The sequence below is a fragment of the Triturus cristatus genome, chromosome 4_2 (assembly GCF_964204655.1).
Source record: "Triturus cristatus chromosome 4_2, aTriCri1.1, whole genome shotgun sequence".
Lineage (NCBI taxonomy): Eukaryota > Metazoa > Chordata > Amphibia > Caudata > Salamandridae > Triturus > Triturus cristatus.
In genome coordinates, this window is record NC_140586.1 from 286,150,848 (window position 1) to 286,175,437 (window position 24,590).

General features: G+C 48.6%; 2 protein-coding genes across 5 annotated transcripts in view; one reads left to right on the forward strand and one right to left on the reverse strand.

The window, feature by feature from the left end:
• RO60 (Ro60, Y RNA binding protein) overlaps positions 1 to 16,268 on the reverse strand; it is a 446,084-nt gene extending 429,816 nt beyond the window's left edge. Inside the window, exon 1 of the mRNA XM_085601530.1 lies at positions 16,141 to 16,268. The gene's annotated coding sequence lies outside the window, so the exon portion shown is untranslated. The remainder of the gene's footprint in view (positions 1 to 16,140) is intronic.
• A 595-nt stretch (positions 16,269 to 16,863) lies between these two features.
• The window catches only part of UCHL5 (ubiquitin C-terminal hydrolase L5), a 161,420-nt gene continuing 153,693 nt past the window's right edge, over positions 16,864 to 24,590 (forward strand). For 2 of the 4 annotated variants that reach the window (XM_085601535.1, XM_085601538.1), the window contains exon 1: positions 16,884 to 17,098. In XM_085601535.1, coding sequence (XP_085457661.1) covers positions 17,023 to 17,098 — 76 coding nt within the window. In that variant the 5' untranslated portion in view covers positions 16,884 to 17,022. Of the gene's footprint in view, positions 17,099 to 24,590 lie in introns of all 4 variants that reach the window. The other 2 variants (XM_085601536.1, XM_085601537.1) reach the window with 2 other exon arrangements.

Sequence of the window (24,590 nt, forward strand, 5' to 3'; positions counted from 1 at the left end):
CAGAATCTTGATTTGTTTTTTTATTGCAGGCCTTGTTGATTCCAACCAAGACTCTTCAAACCTAGGTTCTGGAAATATGTCATGATTCAGCCGTAGCAGGCCATCGTGGAGCAGGCCATCTGTTGGTAGCCTGTTCATCGAAATGTAGGGCTCAATGTCAGGTTATCTCCTATCCTTGCACAGTCCAAGGCAATCCATGATAAGCCCTTTGGTTTTCTTCAGCCTTTGTTTGTTCCGCCTCATCCTTGGCACACAATTTTCCCCCAAAACTTTTTTGTGGACTTACCTCCCGTCAGGTGGAAACTGAGTGATCATGGTCACTGTACACCATTTTTCCAAGATGGCTTCGTGACCAGGATGGTGGCCATGAAATTCCTCACTATTTCCCTAGCATGGGCTCTTTGACACTATAATCTCTAAAAGGGGCCCCCCGATACATTTCTAGGTCCGGATGTTCAATCTGCTCTACCCCCTGTATCCATCACCTCAAAACAACTGGGCAGGATACCTATCCTAAGTGTAATTCTCGTATAACAACTCTGTTCATTTTGCTACTAAAGTCTTCCCATTCTATTGGTTCCATTGCTTCCATCCTTGTTCCTTTCCCTCTTCTCTGCTATCCAGTTCTTGTGTGCCTGCTGCCCACTGATTTCCTACAGAAACTTGACTCTGGAAGGAGAGTAATTGCTCAGAATCTTCCGAATTTAAAGCTTGCTTTGAAGGCTAGGACTGACAACTTAAGCAGACTGGTTCCAAACTTTGAAGAAGGTGGAAAGGTTTGGTCGTCTTCCAGGTTCTTGGCCGCTCAAAAGTTGCATCTCCATTGTTGACCTAAATTTTTGGAGCCCTTTGATATAACCAAACAAATCAATTCAGTCACCTTTAGGCTCAGTCTCCTAAATCTTGGAAGATTCACCCTACCTTTCATGTCTCCCAGGTTAAAGCCTTGTGTACCTGATCCTTTTCATCAAATCTCTCCTCCTCCTGTCATGGCAGTGGAAATAAAAGGTCAGCATGGTTTGTGACTCCTGAATCTTCAGAGGATGGTTGCAGTTCTTTGGTCACTGGAAAGGCTATGGTGCTATTGAGCATTCTTGGGTTTTTGCCTCTTCAGTCCACACCTCAGGACTGGTTTGTCATTTTCTTTCTGGCCTTTCCTGAAAAACCTGTGGCCTCGGCAGGGGATATACTATTGCATCCGCAGCTTCTCGGCCGCCTGGGAACTCAAGAACAGTGGTACTTTACAGGGTCCCTTGGTTCCATGGACTCAGAAAACAACGTACAGAGTCCACTGATGCTGGCTGGGAGAGTCTCTCACTTGGGCCTATAACCTCTCGTGCTTCTAGGCACTTAGCGACTGTTCCTTCTCTCTTCAACTCCAAAATGGCAATCACTTGCCTGAGGGGTTCCAGTTTTTTATTTTATATTTTTAACAATTTTTATTGAAAATAAAAACCACAACATAGCAGCAGTAATGACACTTAATGAGGACCTCCACTGGCTAGGTATACATTCAGACGCTGGAGATAACAGACGATAAAGTCAGGGCAGCAAGAATAAATCAGATCAATTAGTGAAGCAGTACAAAGGGGGGTTTCATAAACACATCGTATGTCTGGTGGCCTGGGGGTTTCAAGTCACCGCGCTTGCCCCAACTTTCTCCATTGTAGCCAATCTCTTCCTCCTAAGCTCCACCGTAGGAGAAATACAGATGTCCCCCCGGTATTTGTTCCATCGTCCCCACTTGCAATCCCATTTCCGCGGGCAGCCTCGGCTTTTGTAGACAGTTTTCTCCGCCACCATGGCATGATCCATATCAGCGGCCCAAACCCGTTGCTGTGGCATGGTGTCTACCCCCCATTTCTGGGCAATATTACTCTTAGCAATGGTCCAACCCATGGCAGACCATGTTTGTTCCGCCTGGGTAAGGTCCGTAGCCTCCCAAATATTAAGGAGGCAGAGTTGGGGAGAGGGGGATAAGGGCTTACCAATGGACTTCACCATCTGTCGGGTGACGTCTATCCAGTATTGTTGAATGCTGGGGCATGTCCATAGAATATGTATGAATGTACCTATCTGGTGGCAGTGTCGTAGGCAGAGCGTATCGAGTCGTCCCCCCAATTTGCACAACAGTTTTACATCAAAATAGACACGATGCAGAATTTTTAGCTGAACGAGACTAAGTCGCATCGGCATTGCTACCTCGCGAGGGGAGGCTAACGCTTCAGTCCAGTCCTCGTCAGTCATTTCCCCCAGGTCAGTCTCCCAGCTAGCCCTCAACTTCCGCATTGGGTCGGTCCGGTTGTTAATTAGCTTCTTAAACGTCAAGGAGATAGCCTTGCGGTCCATAGGGTCCAGCAGCAGCCTATCCTCTAAGGGAGAGGAGTCTGGGAGGGGGGCACCAGCGGGAAGGGCGCTGTCGATAGCATGGCTAATTTGAAGGTATCAAAAATATTCTGACGGTGCAAGCTGGCATTTGAGCTGGAGCTCCGCAAATGATGTCTTTTTACCTTTGATCCAGACGTCCCCAACCGTGGAGATGCCGATAAGGTCCCATTTATCGAACCCTGCGCAGATACTCAGTCGTCCCAGGCTATCAGGCTCCCAGAGTGGGGTGGCCTTAGTCAGCCGCCCATACCAACCCATGCACCGCTGGAGCCTGTGCCAGATTTCTACCGTTCGGGGCGTAGGGCCGGTCAAGCCTAGGTTTTTGTGGTTTGAATATAGCGCTCGATTATATCCTCCCTTTCCCAGTAGCCATCGATCTGTATGGAAATTGGGATCATCGCGGGGTCCAAACACCCACCGGTTGATTGCGATCAATTGCGATGCCTGGTAGTAAAGGCGTATATCCGACAATCCTATACCTCCATCATACCATCCCATGGTAAGTTTCTGCATTGCGATTCGAGGCGGTCCGCTATCCCATAACAGGTCTCTAAGTGCTGCCTCAATCTGCAAAAAGTAGGATTCGGGGATCGAGATGGGCATATTCTGCAGGGCGTAGAGAAAGCGTGGGAGGGTCAGCATCTTGAATAAGGATGCACGACCCAAAAGTGTGAGGGGCAAAGTTTTCCAATGGACCACGTCCACCTTGAACCTCTGCAATGGGCCCGATAGGTTACGATCATAAAATAGGGTTGGGTCTAGTGTTATAAAAATGCCGAGGTATTGGAAACCCTGTGGTGCCACCGGTATGGTGCAACCCCTGGGACTGTGTGGTGGGTCACCCCTGAGGGGGTACACCTGGGATTTGGACCAGTTAATCTGGTAACCGGAGTGGGCCCCAAAGATATGGAAAATATGGAGTGCACGACGGAGCGCGCGCGCCAGGGATGCTAGATACAACAAAATATCGTCCGCGTATAAGGAGATACGGTCTTCATGGTCTTCCGACCATTTAAAGCCTCTGATCTCAGGGTCACCCCTGATCCAGACCGCTAGTGGCTCAAGGGCCAAACCGAAGAGGAGTGGTGACAACGGACAGCCCTGTCTCATGCCGCGGCCCAGGGGAAAGGAGCCCGAACGATGGTTGTTAACTGACACGTGGGCAAGTTATATAAAAGTCTGATCCCTCCGATCAGCCGGGGCCCCAGCCCCACACGAGTCAAGACTGCAAAGAGATACTCCCAGGCCACCGTATCGAATTCCATTTTGGCATCAAGCGAGAGCAAGAGTGCTTCCTCTTGGACTGTCATCACCCGACCCAGTGCCCCATGGACCCGGCGCAGGTTGCGTGCAGTGTTACGGCCTGGCATAAATCCCGACTGGTCAGGGTGGATCAGTGCCGTAAGATATGGAAGCAGACGATTAGCCAGCAGCTTAGCTAAAACTTTGCCCTCCACGGTAATCAAAGAAATGGGTCGGTACGATGCGCACTCATCCGCTGGTTTACCAGGTTTGCGGACGACCACTATGGTGGCAGTACGGATGTCTGCTGGGAGGATGCCCGTCTCATAACACTCATTATACAGATTCAGCAAGTGGGGCGCAAGCTTCATAGCCATGGGTTTCAGGAGCTCTATCAGGATTCCGTTGGGGCCCATGGCCTTGCCGGACCGGACATCTTGAATGGCTTTTTGGATCTCCTCAGCCAAGATATCTGCCTCCAGGGCCTCTTTATCCTGCTGGGAAACACATTGCATTCCGATAGTGGCAAGGAGATCTGCCGCCCACGGTTCTTGTGAATGCTGTGGCTTAGTATAGATTTGCTCATAGTATTTAGCAAATGTTTCAGCAATGTTTTGGGGGTCAGTGGTCAGCACACCATCCGGCCCTTTGATCGCGCCCACCCATCGCGCAGATGATTCTTTACGTTCCAGCCATGCCAGAAGTTTACCGGTGCGCTCACCCTGCTCATATATTCTGTGCCGGGTAGCGAGGGCACGCCGGCTAGCGTCCTCAAAGAGCAGTTGTTTATAATCTTGTCCCTTAACATTGAGTTTGTGTTGGGTCTCGTGAGCAGAGGTCTGCGAAACATCGCGCTCGAGGTGAAGTATCTCAGTCTCCAACTCGCCTACTCGTCGCCTACGCTCAGCTCTGTGTCCAACTATCATGGACAACGCTCTACCCTTTATCACCGCCCCATACGCCCCCCAGAGCGTCACCGCCGACGCCACAGACCCAGTGTTCTCCTCAAAGTAGTAATCAGTGTCTTGCCGCAAGGAATCCCTAATGTGTGGGATTTTTAGCAACCAGGGCTGGATCATAATGGGGTCAGGTTGCCTTGCCCAACGGGCTCCGAAGATAGCGGTTACCGGGGAGTGGTCTGATACTCCCCATGCTAAGCACGCGGACTCCGTGAAGTGCTGAATCTGTTGCGCCTGGGTGAACAGGTAGTCATGCCGTGAGTGACTGCCATGAACACCCGATTGGAAAGTGTAAATTGTATCTCGGGGGTGTGACCACCTCCAAACATCTACCAGTCCCAGAGCGTCAGTAAAAGTGCGCAGTTGCGAGCCGTGCGGAGAGTCCCCACGAGGTGGAGAACGGTCCATGGTACCGTCCATCGTTAAGTTAAAGTCGCCAATCATTACCAGGGCACCCTCGGGCAAGGTCATCAAGAGCGTCCCCACTTCTGCTAGGGTCTGGTGCTGGAGGCCCGGAGGGGCATATACGGAGAGCACGTTGAGGACCCTACCCTCCCAGCTGCCTGAGCAGGCCACATACCTACCTTGTGGTTCGGACCGTGTAGTGTGAATCACATAGGGGCAACCCTTACGAAGGAGCATCCCCACCCCTCTGGATCCCGAGGTAAAGCCCGAGTGCGCTACCATACGATACCCCTTTCTGTCCAGGGCCCTACATGAGTTGCTCATGAGGTGGGTTTCCTGGAACAGCACTAAGTCTGGTCGGTGACGGTGGAGATATTGCAACACTATGCCCCGTTCCACTGCTCTAAATACAGTACGCGTCGTCCTACCGCCCTTCCTAAGAATGAAAAGGATGAAACCAGTAGCCTGGAGGTAAGTACACCTTACAACGTGTTGATAGAGAATGCCATGTAGCACTGCTGCAGTAAAACAATAAAAAAACATCACTCCAACTAAACCAAATCAAGCAACCCCAAAACCCTGAAAACATATCCCCCACCCTGCCTCCCTGCACAACGGGACTAGAACCACCCGCCTCCCCCAACCTGTCGCCCCCCCCAGGAACAAGTCGAGGAAACGTGAGCTGCCCCACTCCCAACATATTGACTGAAATCTCGTAGGTTCCTTCCTCCCCGTCCGACCAGTCTCACTAGTATAAAAAACTCGTAACTCAGTCTGGGTTATTAGATCCTGTCAAACAGAGCCCCATCGTCGCGGCACATTCAGCAATAGTAACTACACGATAAGCAGCTCCCATAAATATGCGGAAACTGAGGAAAAAAACAACACTACAGAGGTGGAAGCCAGGCAACCAACCCCCCATTGTCTTCCGTAGAGGCCCATGGTGACAGCGTACCAAAGGGGTGAGTGCCTCCCACGTCCCGGGACACACCCATCATTGCCACCCCGACATCATGAGAGCCACGAGTCCGCCACCAGATATGTTCCAGGGAGTTCCGATGGGGTAATACAAACAATGTACCATCTTACCATCGTCCAGAGTTAGTGTTCCCCGGTTTGAACCTGGGCATCAGAGTCTGAGTGTGAAGGAGATCGTCTCTGCTGGCGCCAATCATCGGCCCAATCCGCCGCTGAAGGCCCCTTTTTTTTTCCTTTTATCCACAGTACGCCAACCCTCCAACCAGTCCCAAGCATCCTCCGGGCGTGTAAAGAACCATGATTTTCCATCAGCCTCCACCCGCAACTTGGCGGGGAACATCATCGTGTACTTAACTTCCTGGTCACGGAGCGCTCTTTTTACCTCCAGGAAGCTGCGTCGTTGTTTCTGGACTCTTAGTGTAAAATCAGGAAAGAACGTGATTTTGCTGTTCTCAACAGTAAGGGGTGGGGCCGCCCTTGCACATTGAAGGATGGTGTCACGGTCACGGAAATTGAACACTCGGGCAAGAAGTGGTCGAGGGGGCGCCCCCGGACGAGGGCGACCACCCAGCACACGGTGGGCCCTTTCGATCGAGAAACAATTTGAGAGACCTCGGGGCTGTAGAAGTTTGAGGACCAGGTCCTCGACAAAGAGGTCCGCTGCCTGCCCCTCCGCGTTTTCCGGAACACCAATAATGCGGACGTTATTACGGCGCATCCTGCCTTCGTAATCATGCAACTGTCGAGCCAGTAATTTGTGGGAGGAACGCAGGTCTGCAACCTCTCGCTTGAGAAGGCCAGTGTCGTTGGTCAGTTCTTTGGTTACACTCTCCACAGCTCCCACACGTTCGGCAATCTTCCTCACGTCCTCACGAATCAGACCCACATCAGTGGCCACGGTGTCTATCCGTGCTTTGGGGGACGCCTTGACAGCTGTGATCGCATCTAGGAGGTCTTTGTTCGTCGGTTCTGCCTTGCCGTCCGAGGCCGGTGTCACGACCCGCTCACCGCCTTGTTGGTGTTGCCAGGCGAATTTCTCCAATTTAGTCTGTGCCACCGTTCTATTGTTCGGCCCGGTTGTCGTAATCACCACTTAGGTGGCGCTCCCCGGCCTTTGGGCGCAGCTGCTACTCCCCGCTGCCCGCAGTGGACTATGCCACCCGGCCTGTCGGCTTGCGCTGGATACACCCCAGTCGGGGGGGACACTCCACCAAGGCTCACGCACCAAGCAGTGGGTCAAGGATAGGGCCGGCTCCTGCCCCCTGCACACCAAGTTAACCTCCACAATATTTTGTCGTCCCAGCTGGCACTACCGGCCCGGGGAAACCAGGTGCCGTCTCCAATCAACCTGTCACTGAGCCGAGTCGTACGCGGAGAGTCACAGTTCCATAGGGTAGCCCGCCATCCTGCAGGCCACCCGGAGCCCACTCACAGCCGGCGTCAGAAGCCCTCCAACCAGCAGGAACAGGGAACCGTGGGCCTCACCGCTGGCCACCACACGTCGCGCCTGGATAGCACAATAGAGGAGTAGGGCACACCCCTGGATGTCTTCGCCCCGGTAGGGTCTCACCCAACAGCGCGGACCGGTCCACCACCAGACCGCAGGGGTAAAGGAGTCAGAGTAGGGGGCACGCTCACATCGCCCGGGGCCAGGGCACCAGCAGTGCCGGAATCGCCGTTATCCGATTGTCGGCGGGACCCGCAGCGTCAGGGGAGAGCCTCCCCAGCAAGCCGGCTAGGCAGCGCCGAGGCAGCAGTCGGGTCTCCCCCACTTCAGCAGGGCCCCCACATCAGTCAGCAGTGTTAAAATGCCCCGAGCGGCGGGGAAGTCCATCCGTCCGCACCGGGCCTGATCGCAGCACCGGCGCAGGTGCCAAATCCTAAGCAGCAACCAAGCAAGCAGCCAAGCCAAGCCAAGCAGCCAAGCAGGTGTCAAGTCCCCAGTCCCCACCTCCAGGGGAGCCAGGCCGCAGCCACGGACTCATGCTGCTTCACTCCCCGGCCAGGGTGCGCCCTCCACAGCTAGTACACCGACCAGATCACGTGGCACAGAGCTCCGTCGCGGCGCCGCATCAGATCGGCCTCAGCTCCGTCTGCTAAGTCGGCGGGAGTCTCCGGGCCACAGGGGACGCTCAGGACAGGGGCGGGCCCAATCACAGTACGGTTGGAGGCGCCGATTCGAAGCTCTCCGCCCCCCGGGGCGACAGGCCGCAGCCGCGGCCTCGCGTAGTTCCACTCTCTGATCGGGGCGCGTCCACCACAGCCCGGCCGCCGGCCAGGGCGCGAGCAACGGAGTTCCGCCCCGGCACCATCTCCGATTCACCGCCAAATTTTACAGCAGGTTCGGCGGGAGCCCCCGGACCACAGGGGATGCCTCAGAGCACGGGTCGGGGCAGTGGGGGACGAAGGAGACAGGATATTGCGGGAGTGGCGCTTCAGAGCCTCGCTACTGAGCGGCCATTCCCGTCGGCAGCAAGCCACGCCCCCGGGTTTCCAGTTTTTAAGTCAACTCCGCAGGTACTCCACTTCAGGTTTTCCTTTTTTTCACTTCCCTTTCCATCATGGCTGTTCCTCCTGTAGTTTGTTCCTGACTTTCCCAACCCATTATGTTTCAAGTCATGTGGTGTTTGATGCCAATTCCTTTTCCTGTTCTTTTACTATTTAAAGATCTCAGGCTGGTAGGAGGGTGCGTTGCAAAAAGCTGTGTTCTTCACTCATGTCTTCTCTCCTTCCACTTGCTGATTCTTGCTCTTCGCTCATGGGACTACATCGGTTGGATTCCCCATTCCTGGGTTCCCCCTACCCTGTGAAGACTTCCTCAAGAAGGAGGTTTATTTTTATGCCTTTGGCTTTTTACTCCTGAGAAGGTAGCTGCTTCTTACATATATTGCAATGTGTGGTGACATAGTTGGTTCCAAAAACAGTTGGTCTTACCTCAGACAGTGGTAGACCCAGAAATGGTTCAGGTTCAAAACAAGTTTATTTAGACAATTGTCCATAAAACATTCTAAAAAGCACACTTAACAATTAAAACCTTTAAATGAACCCCCCCCTCCTCGCCGCCCCACCCCCATTACATTTCATTTTTTAAATTCTGTTTAACAGATCATTAAAACCGAGCAATCCCAACTGCCACATTTAAATATTGCATCTCAGACAAAAACTCCACCGCTTTGTTCCTATGAAGAGCATCATATTTAAAAAACAAGGGTCTTAAAAACTTGATCCGATTTGCAAAATAAAAAATGCAGTCCATAAGAATATGCGTGAGAGTACATTTAGCTTTCAGAGCAGGGACAAAGACCACTATTATTCTGCACCCAAGTCCTTTATAGGTGGGATGAATAGATTGGATTACATCTCACCCAAACCCTTAAAATTTCTTTTCTCAAACCTGGATCTGGTAAGTGTGATAAATAAGGGAAAACACAATCCTGGCCAAATGAAGCAAACGAGAAGCTAATAGATGATTTCTTCTTTAAATATAATAAATCAATTTGTTCTGACGTCATAGCAGCAGATTCTCTCAGTACTTGTTTGCCTGGAAAAGTGAGCCAGGATGTGACTGTACCACTATTTAAATGGAGGTTCTTCATTACAGTTATTCTGGTTCTAACGGCCTTTGCCCACATCATTTCACTGCTTTGGATCTCTTCTCAACACAATTTGGAGACTTTAACCACCTCATCATCCTCCAACAGGGTGTAAAAGTATCTTAGAGCCCGAGTAGGGGCCGCCATGTTCCAAGAAACCAGACTGCACTCTATCCTTATAGCCTGGACCATGGTACCTCGGGGAAGTGATAGAAGTTTTTTAAGCACTACCCCTTCCAGTCTGTCCCATTCATAGGTTGAATAAAGAGAAAATACCTCTCCCCCATACAGGCCTAACGGTGGAATCTTCCCTTCATAGGCCTTTAGTAATGGGATATGGGATAGCCCCCCGAATCTACCATTGAATCCTGATCGACAGCTTGCCTGCAATAGGGCTTTTTGCTTAATGGCATCCCAATGCGCGCCCCAATTCAGATTTCTCCTAAAAGTTAAACCCAGGTATTTATATTGATCCACTTGTTCCACCACCTGTGAATCTAGATACCAGGAAAAACTCTGCACTTTTTTGCTGAAAATCAGAATTACGGCTAAATGTCCATCCCATGAACAGCCAGATCAGCTACTTTGAAGAATAGCAGAGTTTAAGATTGAGGTGGAGCACAAATGTCCTGAGGCCCTATAGTTTGTAAAACAAAATCTGAAAATGATCCACTAACTACTGATATAAACCACAAGCGGATCTTAATTCATACATTGGTAAAGCAAAAACAGTTGGATAAACTTGGTTCTCATTGCTCTATTAACTGGGACATTTCATTTCAGAAGTAAATAAGCCAACACATAATTTATCTCTTTGTATTTAGAAAACATTTTGCTTCTAAAATCATCCCAACCCATCTTTTAAGATAACCAACACATGAATCTCCGCTATAAACCTAATTGTCTCCCAAAGCTTACTAAGCTGCAGCTCTGCTTGCAAGCAGCTTACAAGCGCTGGGGCTCCCTTCTAATTTTTAGGTCTCGCTAGCGAACGCAGCGCATGTGCTGCTTCGCCTTGGCGAGACTCTATTGTCGTCACTTTGGGGCGCGAAGGGAGACAAACCATGTGCGCGCACGGACAGGCGATGTGCGCGCACATGGCGTCTCCTCTCGCACCGCGCGCTTGATTCAGCTCCTTCATGCGCCCAGACAAGAGACGTGCACGCATTTGCTGTGCGGGCACGGCGGTTCAGCGTGCTTTCACTTTCTTTACGGCGTTTCCTAGGTTAGCGCTTGTTGATGGTGAGTTGGCAGATGCTTTAAATTTGTCAAATCAGATTTAATCGCTGGTGTATTTATTTATGTAATTCTATAGGGGACTAAACGATCCATTATAAAGCATATTAATGCTGTTCCCCTTACCGCGGAGGGGCGATGCAGATAATTATGCTTACTTTAAATGCATTATAATAATCCTGGTGCCGCGCCCTTCTGCCCCTTCTTATAGTGGTAACCAGGCCCTCGATGCCCGGGGGTAGGGGGGGCAATAAACACCAGGAGGGAGCAGGACTGTTCGGCGTCCTTTAGATGCCTGAGCGCCACCCGTGGAGCGCTCATCCCTGTAAATGTATACACATCCGCTGCTGCAACTACAATATTTGTTTCAGCCCTCTTGAAGTATTTGTCATAAATATTGAATTGGAGAAAGTTGTACACATTCATTTTCAGAGGCTTTCCCAGCCGCGGTCTGTGCAGGTAACAGCGGTGAGGCCAGGTAAGGGGGATTTCGAGGGACGGTGCCGAGGGAAAATCAAATAAATAATTAATTTTCCCGCTGCATCGTCCCTCGAAATCCTCCCTTACCCGGCCCCACCGCTGTTATCCGCACGGACTGCGGCTGAATTATGCGCGGGCTGTCCACGCTCCTTGGTGCCAGTGACTACTCTTAAAACATTGCTTGTGTAAACCTCTTCTTCCTGTCAGAGCGCCAAGGACGGGGCCGTGTCTTTGCGTACGTATCACCGCCCTCTCGCCTCTCACTTCATCTTCAGAGCTCTGTTAGCAGTCTTGTATTTTATAAAGATACAAATAGATCACTAAAGGCTTTCACAGATTTTTTGCCATGTTTGTAACGACCCTCGGAGCTAGCACTTGGCTCTACATCCCAGTTCCTCAACTACGTTTGTCTACGCCATCTGCAAGACTTTAGCACTCTGCTTTCAATCAGATTAGTCCTACCACTGCCAGCTCATCTCATCAAACAACGGCCATCCTGGAATGGAATTTATTCGGTTTTTAACCAGCACCATGAGTTAGTCTGTAGTCAGATTGCAAATGAACGTGTTTTTCAGATAAACCGTTTGCTGCATTTTTATTACAAATTTCACAACGCTAATAGCTCTAACGATTACTCTGTTGAAAGTGTGTAGAGTGACCTGATATTTTACATTCTGTGGTGTTCTCAATTGGTGTTGCAGGACACAGAGTTCTGTTTTCATTCTCTTTATCTTGTCATTACACAGGCAGTTGTCACAACATTACGTGTGATCCTTTTCCAGAGGTTGGACTCGTATATTACGTGTCCATCTCCGTGTCACCGCCGGTGATTTACCCAGGTACAGTTAGAGGCACTTATGTACTTCATTGCCAGCACACATACCTGACATCTGTTCAGGAGGGTAGCTATCGCTGGTGAAGTAGGTGCAGTGGCACTGGGACACGAAGGTGTTACGATCTCGTGGTAACCCAGTTTTGGCTGTCTTTTAATCTCTCACAGGGTAGTAGAGGTGTACATTTTTTATTACGTGCTTTACTTGTCACTATCAGTCAGAACTAGGTAGTATTCTCGAACTCCAGCAAGAGGTGGATTTGCCAGCAGCATATTGATATACCCTTGGGATCATCTCACTGTCCTTCGATGGTGTGGAGGTGCATGGATACTGGGCTTATGGATTTCCTTGAACAGCCACAACCTATGTGCCCTGGTGTACCACTCTCCAGGTGTGGTGCAACGTCCCTGGCTCTTGGCTTTCGAATAATGCTTTTACTTGGTTGGCAGTAGTGATGAGCATTGATGGCATCCTCCATCTATCAAAAAATACTGGTTTCTGATGGCAGCATTTCTTGACAGAAAAAGCTGTTTCCAGAGTCAGCACTGCTGGGTACAGATCAATCACTCATGGCACAACACGGTCTAGTGACAAAGTCAAGTCTTTAGCGGAGCAGCCCTTATGAGCACCTGTTAGTGACAGAGACAATCTCTGGCTGGCTCAAGCTACCCATGTTTGACAAGCTTTGTTGTAATAACATGCGCAAAGGACAGAAACTCAACACATGAATGTGATATTCATGTTAACCCTACATCACACATGGGCTTCAATTAGGGCTTACCAGGGACAGGTAGCTCTCCCTGGCTGACTTGCCATCAGTACCCGTGTTTACCAGTGTCTTGTGGAGGACCCACTATTTCCAGAAGGCTCTTTCCTCATTCCCACAAACTTGTTCCTCCCTTCCTCTCTCCTTGCCCCTCTTTTCAATGCCCTCTGCATCAGGTCTCTGAAGCGGGGATGATAGTGGCACCAAGAGATACACAAATAAGCTGCATGCTAATTTCACTCCATTTCAACGACAATTGTAAGCTTAAAAAGCTTTCTTTAAGCCGTATATGGTTTCTCTCACTCTCTCTTTCTCTCTTGGTCTGCCCCATGTTGGTACAGCTATAGGATGGAATATGAATGAGTCTTTAGTAGGAGAAGTTGAGCGGGAGTAGAGTCTCTTTTGTGCATCTCCGCAGTATCCTCCACAAAGAAGTGTCCTCTGTCACACAACAAGGGTTTCGTGGGTAAAAGGCTGTGCTTTTTGCTGTGTTTTAAAGCAATGTTAGCACGTGCACTTTCCATAGAACTCTACAAGCAGGGCTTTAAGTGAGATGAAAAAACTGGGGGGGGTCTCTTATAGGTGCGTGGCCGATGTAATTAAGGGCGTGGCTTAAAACGCTTCAGCTAAAAATCTGTGCTTAGCATAGTGTGCTGCCCCACTGGTATTTTGCTGCTTCTGTCCCTTCATCCACATATATAACACAACAAGTAGCATTACACCTACAACAAGCCAGGGCTACTGGCTTTGTAAATGGTTGTAAATTGCATAAGATAAAGAAGCAACTACTATGACTTTGTTGTATATAATATTGAAAATGCTTCCGTTCTTGCAGGTGAGGTTGTGGTGTAAGGCTAGAACTGCCGTTTTTCGAGCTGAAAGCAGGTTTGAGCCTTGTGTCCGCTCAACATCCTGTGATTCAAAACATGAATATGTCCTTGTGTAATGTAACTTCTTTGCAGTGTATACAACTGAAAGATGAGTCTCTTTGAAGTTAGATCAAAAGCAGTGACGTGTGACAAGCATAGGTTTTTCAAAATCAACCAATCGTTACAAGAACATATGATCTACTTGGCTCATATTTGCAGAAAAGGAAAAAACACCCCATCCATTTGAGAAAAAACACTTAAAATGTATCCTGTTATTTGGATGTGCACTGAAATAAATCGTATCTGGGAAAAAGCTTCTAAAACAAGCATTTGCAATGCAATAGGTCTCACATTACTGAAAGTTTGACTTATTGGTGTTGCAAATAGTAATGCTGTGCAAATAGCTCAAACTTTCAGTAATGCGAGACCTATTGCATTGCAAATGCTTGTTACTCTCTCTGGTAAGCCAAATTAGTGCTTTCAACTTGCACTGTTCAGCTTCATGCAAACAATGACAGGCAGCAAGAAACTGAGAAATAACCCAGTAGGTCTTAAACACCAAATGAAAGCCTGAATTTTCTAGTCATAAAAGATTCAAATCTGCTCAGAATGATGTACGGTGTGCTTCAGCCTTGAGAAGATTTTATTTGAGATAGTGCTGTTATTTTACAGTTTGCTTATTATCAATTATGTTCCTCATTGCTTTCAGCAAGCCAGTGAGGATCCCTTGCCTTTGCAGCTTTTCCCAAAGCAAACCCCAATTCATCCCATCAAAAGCAGTTTTAAAATCTACAGAACATGCAAAAAGATTAAATGCATTAACAAACACTCCTTGATGAATGAGTAGCAATAATGCCAATATGTTATTGGTTGTTAAACAATGTGTAGGAGTATATAGTTAGCAATGGCCCACGTTTCTAGGTTCCATATGACAGGAGCATACATTTTGGCTTTTATATCTAGGTGTGCAATATCAAGTGATGGGTAAAACTTTTGCATCTTCCCTCTGTAAGAAAGAGCAGAATCAATCCCTTCTAAGAATCAGTTATTGTCTGAACCCTATATGAGGTTTTGTACAGAGGTGAGAGCCTGGTATTCCTGGTCCTCCTTGAATAACATTTTGAAACTAGAAGCCCCCATCTGCTGCAGTTTCTTTGATCAGATCAGTAACATATGTGGCAACAAGATTACAAAGGCTCTACATGACTAAGTTTGTTCCTAGCTGTCACAACATATAGGAGCTTACTTTGTTTCGCCTGAGGTGGTCACAGGATTTAAGGAAACCCTATAATCTCCCAATGCTCTATCCAGCCTATCTATGAAAAACTTACATTCTTCAGCAACCTCTTTCTACAAATATTAAATATTGCTAACCATTTTTCTAATTATAACTCTTTTAGTTCTCTACATAGCTCCATTGTTTCCCTCCTCAGTTTTAGAGTGAATAAAAGATACTTCCCAGTTGCCACCTTCATTGGACCTGAGGTGGGTGGGTGTGAGAACACACAAGCATTCAAAGAGTATGTTCTGGTCATGGTTTTTTCTGGTGTAAAATTGTGCTAGGTAATTGTCTACATTTCAGGACAAGTTTCAATGTTTCTTCTACCTATTTACTACGCTGGATGGATATCAAACCCAATTCACTCTCCACCCCTAATGTGCACAATAGTGTCCCTTTTCACTAGGACCGCTGCATGATCACTTCCTCTCCTTTGTTCAATATCAGAATACCAAAAATTGAGAAATATGTGCAGTGAAACAAAAAACATAATATTAGCGCTGTCTGGAGACAAAGGGGGAGGAACCCTATCATTTGTCATTGACAAGTCTAATAACTGAAAGGTCATTCATTCGAACGTCAGTAGAGGGATCTGGGGTTTTGCAAAATAGAAAGAAATGTATAAATGTACACTAAAATCTCTTGTCACTATTAAACAGATTCCAGGGCATTTACTATGTGCTTTCCAAAATCCAGGATAAAAAGGTCGGGTACTTGCACATTGCAGCAGGCACCAAGGATCTGAACGCAACAAGCTTGTATCCTGATGAGGGTGCTGTCCATCAGCAGAGGCTTATTGTAGAGTCTTGGTGATCTACTACATGTCCTGATAGTGTGGCGTGTAGCGCGTCAAAGGTCTGTAGAGATCAGCAAGTTCACTAATTTCCCCTCAGCGATCTCTCATTTCCCATGATGGCACGAGCACGTCACGTGCTCCTTTTCCCGCCTTCGCCAACCGTTTCAACCACTTCACAGGTCCGTCACACATGACGCCACCGAACATCACATAAATTCATCTCAGGATTTGTGTGACGAAAGACTGGCGTCACGAGTATTACATTATTCGCCTATCCGCCCCCAAGTGTGTTTTTTCAACAGAAGCCGAGGCCCACCTGGCAATTAATGACGTCACAGCAGGTGTCTCGACGCGGTCCAACCTGGTAGGCCCCTCTTCCACCGGGCGCAGGCCCGAAGCCACCAACCTCCGTGTCCTTACCAGTTAAATAAAGTCTCCAATCGCATCACGAGCAAGCAATGAAAGAAGCCTTGCAATTGGGGCAGAATAGGCTGTTCATTTCCTACATTTTCTCTTATCGGCTGCTTTAACTTGTTTGGCTTTGTTCTCGTTTGCCTCGTTCGCGGAAAATGAACCATTTTTTTTTAACAGGGCGTATTATTCATACGTGCAATTCAGTTTTTAAAAGGTAATTTTTAATAGCTCGCAACTTTGTTGTCAGCGCTTAGCTATTGTATACTCGAATGTTCCCGTTGTAAGATGGCGGCCGAGCTGATTCACACCTAACTAGCTGGAGGAGGCTGCCCCACCTGGAGCGTGATTCCCTCCTTAGTAACGTCAGAATGGGAAAGCCGGACAATAAATTCAGCACACAACTATCTAACAAGAACTCTGGCTTGCTATGAGAGAATATTACGTACTAATCTAGTTACATTTTGTTCGCGTTTTATTAAGTGTAAAAATATCGAGCATTTTGCAACAAAATTTCTTTTGTTTTAAATTGAATGTATTTCAGTATATTTTAAATATAAAACCATTATGTTATTCATTAAAATGAATACCAACGTGTTATATAATGGCAAACGGCTTGCCTTCAGATGGCGATGGCCATAGAGCGGCGTAATGGAGGTGTAGGCGTTCTTGGCCCTCGCGCGGAGGCCGCTGGGATGCGTACTTGCCTCTGTCCCCTCTAGGTAGCAGGCGCTGGAGGCTCCGCGAGCTCTACAAATGCAATAGCAGAGAGGCAGTCTGCGCGAGGATGGCGGGTAGCGCGGGCGAGTGGTGTTTGATGGAGAGCGACCCCGGGGTCTTTACAGAGCTTATTAAAGGCTTTGGTAAGTCATGCAAATAGGGAATCTCAGATGGCATAAGATAGCGCGCAAATAAGTGGTAAGGCCACCTCAGCCATCAAGTAGAGAGGCTGCTGTATCTGTATTACCACATGTGCACCATGTGTTCTGTGGCAGATCTTTTGGGGCACTAAAAGTGGTTGACAAGGGGTTAACATTTTACCTGCGCTTCAAGTTACTGAGGACAGTCTGTGTAAGACAGAACAGTGGGTTAACGGGTCTTCTTCACTGATCTGTATTTAGTATGTAGATGTCACTGCATTTTTTTCAGAAAAAAAGATTGAACTCTGTACTGCATGATGAGATAGTATTAGCCCAAGCTTAAATAATGTGCCTCAGTAATTACTTTGTGTGAGATGTGGGCGACGTACACGTACCAGTGTTGAAGTTTAAGTTAATCCACCTGCTGCATACATCTGTGTTTTTACCTAATGCTTCAGGATTTTAGTAGTGGTTGATTGTTCTGCTGCTTAAATTATCTGCAACGTGTATATTTGTTTGTTTTCTATTTCCGTGGGGGTTTAGTGCATTTTTTTGTTTTATTAAATCAAGGCCTTTAAACAAAAAAAAAAAAAGAGCCAAAGAGTACAGACATGGTAAATGTATAGCGAATAAACGGTATCCCGTTGGGTAGACATGAATGCAGTAGAATATAGTATTCTCTGTTTTCTTGAGATAGGTGAAGAATAAAGTGTCGAGTATGGGTAGTCGTATGTATGTGAGCTGATGATGAGGATGTTGTTGAAGGGGATAAATAGAGGTTTTATTTGGTGAGGGTCACCCCAACTGATTGATGTGAAGACAGAACAAGAGCACTAGTAAAGGAAAGAGGACAGACGACAGATCGAGTAGGGGAGGGGTATGCCCTGTGGCATGTGGGGGTGGGTGGCAAGGTGGTGGTAAGTGAAGGGAGGAGGTGGGGCTGGAATGAGAGTAGTTATGGGAATGTGGTAAGTATGACATTGTCTAGCTTGGACTAGATATCTTTCTTACCAGATGTGGTCTTTAGATATGTGTTTGTGCAGTTATCCAACCCTCTGACGAATTGTACCCATCCCACCAAGTGTGGAGACAGTTTGGGCATGTCTTTCCATTCGGAGGAAACCGCTTTGAGTCCGGTTGAGAAAAGGATGTCCCATAACAGGCGTTCCTTGTTCAGCGTATAGTACATGTCTGGGGGGAGCATACCCAGCATAATAGAGGCTGGGTTTGGTGTCCAGTTCAGATTTATAATTTGTAATATGGTTTTACCTATTTCTGTCCAAAAATTATTCGAGAGTGCGGTCCAGCAGCATGTGGCCCAAGTCTCCTGGTTCTTTTTCGCAGCCCCAGCAAGGTATCAGAGTTTCGGAGACAGTTTTAACAGTTTGGTCGGTGATTAATGTGTCTCATGCAGTGTTCAGTTTGTAACGTACATGCTTCCATTTCTGACTTAAATTAGTTAAATTCCTGACAGATTGAGTGAAATGTATGAAAACACGATCTCAAACTGTCTCCACTATGCTTCCCCTGGTGCAAAGCACATGCCCTGGGACTGTTTGCAATGCACTTCCTGCTGCATGACATCTTCACTGTACTGACATCTGTTACTGGTCTTCCTGACCTTTACAAATGGTAAAGCTGTATAGTCGGTCTTTACAACCACCACAAACTTCCCAAAACCGGCAACAAATTCATTGATCTGGCCCTCCTATTAACTAGGCGCTTTATCACAATGGAATGGAAAAACATTTATAGAGCGCATGGCTACCCGGAGGCATCCCAGCGCTAATAACCGACAGCAGGGGAATCGGAGGGGCTAAGGAAAGAGCCAAGTCTTTATTTGCTTCCGAAAGGCCATGTAATCAGGGGTTATGCATAGGTGAAGAGGTAAGGCGTTCCAGAGTTTGGAGGCGTTTTAGGAAAAAAGTCTGCCACCACTAATGGACCTCTTGATCCTAGGGATCTCAGCCAGATGCAGATCATCTGATCTAAGTTTACGCTTGGCTTTGTATGGACGAATCATGGTGGAAATCGACGGAGGACCGAGTCCCTGCCTTATTTTAGGCACTAGGCATAAGGACTTGAACTTAATTCGTTCCTGAACCGGGAGCCAGTGGAGGGCGCGAAGGGCCGGTTCAGCTGGCAGTCTATTAGAGATTCCCATTAGGAGTCTCGCTGCGTCTGTATGGATTGTAGTTTCTTAAATGCTGAAGTGGGAGCGCCCAAATACAGGGCGTTCCCATAATCCAATCTGGAAAGGATTAATGACTGGACTAGTACTTTCTTGGCTGTGGAGGGAAGAAGGGGTAGGACCTTTTGGGCCATTCTATGTAGGCCGTAACAGAGGGCTGCTGTTTTTCTGGCTTGCATTCTGAGGCTGAGGTCCTGGTCCAGCCACACCCCCAGACTTTTGATTTCCGATTTTGGGGTAGGAGCTGGGCCCATACATGATGGCCACATCTGACTGGGGTTAAAACGGAGGGAGTTACCTAAGATCCTAATCTCAGTTTTTCCTCCATTGAGCCTGAGTTGAGTCATCCATCCAGCTTGAGATGTCATTTAAGCAGGAATGGAGGATGTGGATTTCCTGTTCGGTTTTGGTAAGCACGACCACTAGCTGGGTGTCATCAGCATAGGTGACTATTCGGATTCCGTAAGGCTCTATTCTGGCTGCCAAGGGGGACATATACACATTGAATAATGTCTGGCTGAGCGAGGAGCACTGGGGCACCCCGTTCGGCAGGTGTATGGGTTTGGAAACTGTGCTTTCATTAAACACCTGGAAGGTTCTTCCCTCCAGGAAGGAGGATATCCACTGGAGTGCCATGCCATCGACACCTATATTCCTGAGACGCCGAATCAGAGTCAAGTGATTCACAGTGTCAAAGGCGGCGCTCAGGTCAAGGAATATAATGGCCGGGGGGGGGTAACTTTGAGAAGATTTTTAATGATATTAAAAGTTCCTTTGGAGGAGTTGGGACGCTGCTAAAATTCTATTTTCATAATAAGAAGCTTGATCTTTCCTTAGTTCTGCTTTATAGGCAAGAATGGCTGATCTATAGTCCTGGTTTTTTTTTGACGGTAGAAAGTCTTTCCTTTACTTTACATTGCTGCTTTAAGATACATAATTCTGGTGTGAACCATGGTGCGTCTCGCGGCCCTGACTATTTCTTTATCCTGGTCTTTGGAAGGACCGTGTTGAGGGACTCCTCAAGCCAATGAAGTAGAAGGCTCAGTCCTTACCACCCGTATCATACTGGCAAACCAGTCATATGATGGGCCACAGAATAATCTACTGCGCTGCGGCACTAATAGGTCAGGGGTTTTGCGAAAAAGTTGCATTGCGAGTTTACGGAACAAGTTATTTTATTCTTTTACAGAAAATCTCAGATGATACCAAACTCCCCATGAATACATACCTTGGTCTCCTCTCACTTTACTACATCATACTCATCACTATTCATAGACTTGATTTACGAATATCCACGGCTCCCCGCCTACCCTCTACATCATTTGATTCGCTCTGACCTCTTCCCTCAGTCTAACACAATAATATTTTTGAAATCACCATTCCAAGCCGGTTTTCATTGCGTTTTTTTGGTTTACTTTTAAATTGTTTTATTTCTATCTGTATGTGTCACGTTACGGCGCTTGCCGTTCCTCGCCACTGCAGACACGCACACAGATACGACCCGGAATACTCACTTCCGGGTGGAAGTCGAGGACCGGTCTAGTCGTTCGTTCAGCGCAAGGGTCAGAGAAGCGCTTCCGGGGGAAACGCTTAAACACCGCGTTTCCCGCCGGCTCGGCGCTTCGTATTCCTTTGGATTCCCCGAGCGCGAGACAGCGTCCCGAAGCTGACCAGCGGAAAGCGAACGCTTTCAAATCCCCGCGGGAAACCTGCAACGACCATCGTCCTCTCTCTGGAAAGCATTCCAGGTATCAGGTTCCCCAACCCTTGCCCCTCCCGTGACACTTAGTTCCTTTGAAGGGGTTCTCCTCTTTGTTTGCCATTGATGATTTTGCCAGCGCACTGCGCCAGTTCTGATTTACCCTGAATGTTTTTTGCCATTGATGATTTTGCCAGCGCACTGCGCCAGTTCTGATTTACCCTGAATGTTTTTGCCATTGATGATTTTGCCAGCGCACCGCGCCAGTTCTGCTTTACCCTAGATGATTTTGCCCTTGATGATTTTGCCAGCGCACCGCGCCAGTTCTGCTTTACCCTAGATGATTTTGCCCTGGATGATTTTGCCTTTGATGACCTTTTGCCTTTTCGCGCAGAAGCGCCTTGATGTTTTGTTTTCTCTACACTGGAGCAGCGTTTAACATTGCATTCGTCCTCCCGGAGTGTTATTGGGAAGTTGCGTTTAATACCATTGACCTTTGTGCAAAAGCACTGAATTTTGATTTGCTGCATAACCTGTCCTACACACCTCACCTGAACAACTGCCGTGCTGCGACCTTCGTCACCGCAGTATGGTGAGTTCCCTGAGTCTAGGACAGGAAATATATCTGTGTGTGTGTCTACGGTGTGTTGGGGTTCTTCACTGACCTTAGTTTCCCTGTTTATAGGCCACTCCGAGATACCCTGCGCGCCTACCTACCGCTGTTGTTCAGGCTCCTTTCCCTGCGTCCATCTCATCCCTGCTGGGTTCTACTGTCCACGAGGGTCAGGTGGGTACAGGGACGGGCGCTCTTGTCGTCTCTGCGGAATCGCTGCACAAGCAGAGGTAAGTCTTGTGGAGCACTTGACAGAATACGAAGCCCACGTTTACCATTCTGCCCAGACGACATGGGCGACCCAGAGGTCACCTTGCAAGACATTGCCTCCATGCTAACTGCCATACAGGCAGAAAACCTCAGCTTACGTCACGACATGACTACCCTACAGGGCCAGATGTCAACAGAGGTCGCCACCCCTTGGGGAACCACCCCGAGCCACAGGGGCATGCAGGACGGAATATTACGACCGCCGACGTTTACGTTTGGGGGGCCCTCCGCTGCCAGCAACCCGAACCCTGCAGTTCAAGTTATCACTCCTCATCCAGTACAGCTGGCACCACCGGAACGGTTCTATGGCGACAGTACCAAGTACGGCATCTTTATCCATCAATGCCACCTGCATTTTATGGCCAGGAATACTGCCTTTCCTGACGATGCATCTAAAGTAGCCTACATCCTGTCGTACATGGGCGGAGACGCCGCTCAGTGGTCGATAGCGTTGGTTGAACACGACGACCCCATGCTGCACCACCTGCCGACCTTTAAGGAAGCTATGCGACGTATGTTCGCTCGGCACACCTTCGTGCAAGCCGCTGATAACGCGTTACTCAGCCTCAAGCAAGGCAACCAAGATCTCCTTCACTACATAACCACATTTAGTAGACTGGTGATTGAGTCCCAGTGGCCTGAGGACAAAAAGGTGTCGGTGTTTTATCGGGGATTACGAGATGAACTAAAGGACCTCATTTCACAGTTCCCCAACCCACCCGAGGAAATCGGCCCCTTCATCGATCTGGTGGTGAAGATGAACTTTCGTTTGCAGGAAAGAAGGACAGATAAAGGACGAAGCAGCGACAACTGCTTCCTGTCCATGGGGGAGAAGGAGACCCGGAAGACTAAGGAAGAGCTCGGTCCCCAGAGCGAAGCACCTGAACCTATGCAAATCGGGGGCATCAGAGGTCCTTTGTCAAGTCAGGAAAGGGAACGACGGAGGAAACAGAATCAATGCCTGTACTGCGGTAAAAGCGGACACTTCGTCAGGGAATGCCCGGTGAAGCCCACGAAGCCCCGGAGCGGGAGGCCGTTCGCGTTGCCCATCACCAAAACGGAGAAGGCGGGAAACGAGACAACCCAGTAGATAAGGGGATCCGTCCTCTGGGTTCTTCGTATGGCAATGCCGCGATCCCTGCTGTATTCGACGGTACTCACCATATAGGGATGGATGTTTCCTTACAAAACCAGGAAGGCAGAACCTGGCAAGTAACGGCTATGTTGGACTCCGGTGCTACAGGCTGTTTCATAGACACCGCATTCTCACGTGCCTTAGGCATAACCACAATATCAAAGGCCCAACCCGAGACCGTCAAGGCAGTTGATGGAACGGACCTAACATCCGGCCCTATCAGGCACCACACCGAGAACATGACTATGTCCTTTATCAATCAGCACGCCGAAGTCATCAGCCTTGACGTCATTGATGCTCCTCAATTCAAGGTGATATTGGGGTTGCCGTGGTTGGTAAAGCACAATCCTCGCGTCGATTGGGTGTCCAGAATCATCCACTTGGACTCGGAGCATTGTTGTGACTCCTGTTATACCAAAGACCACCTCCTCGGGAAACGCTCCATACAAGCGAGATCGATGCCTTTACAGGGGATGGGGTTAGTTTCCCAAGCAGCTGTGCCCAAGGAATACCTGGACCTAGCCGACGTGTTCGACAAAAAAGGAGCCAACACCTTGCCACCGCATCGCTCGTTCGATTGCCGGATAGACCTGATTCCCGGTTCCACGTTGCCTTGCAGCAGAATATACTCTCTCACGGAGAAAGAGAACGTCCACCTTCGCTCCTACTTGGACGAGTATTTGGACAATGGATTCATTCGTCATTCCAGGTCTCCAGTCTCCTCTCCTCTGTTTTTCGTAGCTAAGAAGGAGGGCGATCTGAGGACATGCATTGACTTCCGAGCGATGAACAACATCACCGTGAAAAACCGTTACCCACTGCCTTTGATTACTAATCTCCTGGAACAGGTAAAAGACGCCTCAGTGTATACTAAGCTCGACCTGCGGGGTGCGTACCATCTAGTCAGAGTCCGAAAAGGCGACGAATGGAAGACAGCCTTCCGAACAAAATTCGGTTTATTCGAATACCAGGTCATGCCGTTCGGACTCTGTAACGCCCCCGCAGCGTTCCAGTACTTTATCGACGAGGTGTTACGGGACTTCATTGACGTCTTTTGCATTGTCTACATAGACGACATCTTGATCTATTCGCAGACCATCGCAGAACACGTGCAGCACGTGCGTTCTGTCCTTCAGCAGCTGAGTAGACACCGTCTGTACGTAAAGCTGGAAAAGAGCGTCTTTCACGTCACCACTGTCGAGTTTCTGGGGCATGTCATCACTCCAGCGGGCATTCAAATGGACAACAAGAAGGTGGAAGCCATCCTGTCTTGGCCCCCCCCGGAGTCCGTTAAAGGGGTACAACGGTTCCTGGGTTTTTCCAATTACTACCGCCGATTCATTACGGGCTTCTCCGAGATGGTAGCCCCGATTACCCGGTTGTTACGGAAAGGAGTGCGCTTCTGTTGGGATCAGAAGGCGGACGACGCCTTCCAAGAACTGAAGAGACGCTTCACCATTGCCCCGGTTCTGATGCACCCCGACACCGAGCAGCCCTTCGTAGTGGAGGCGGATGCCTCTAAGGATGCCATTGGGGGTGTGCTGTCTCAACGGAGCACCCACACAGGTCTACTGCATCCGGTGGCAT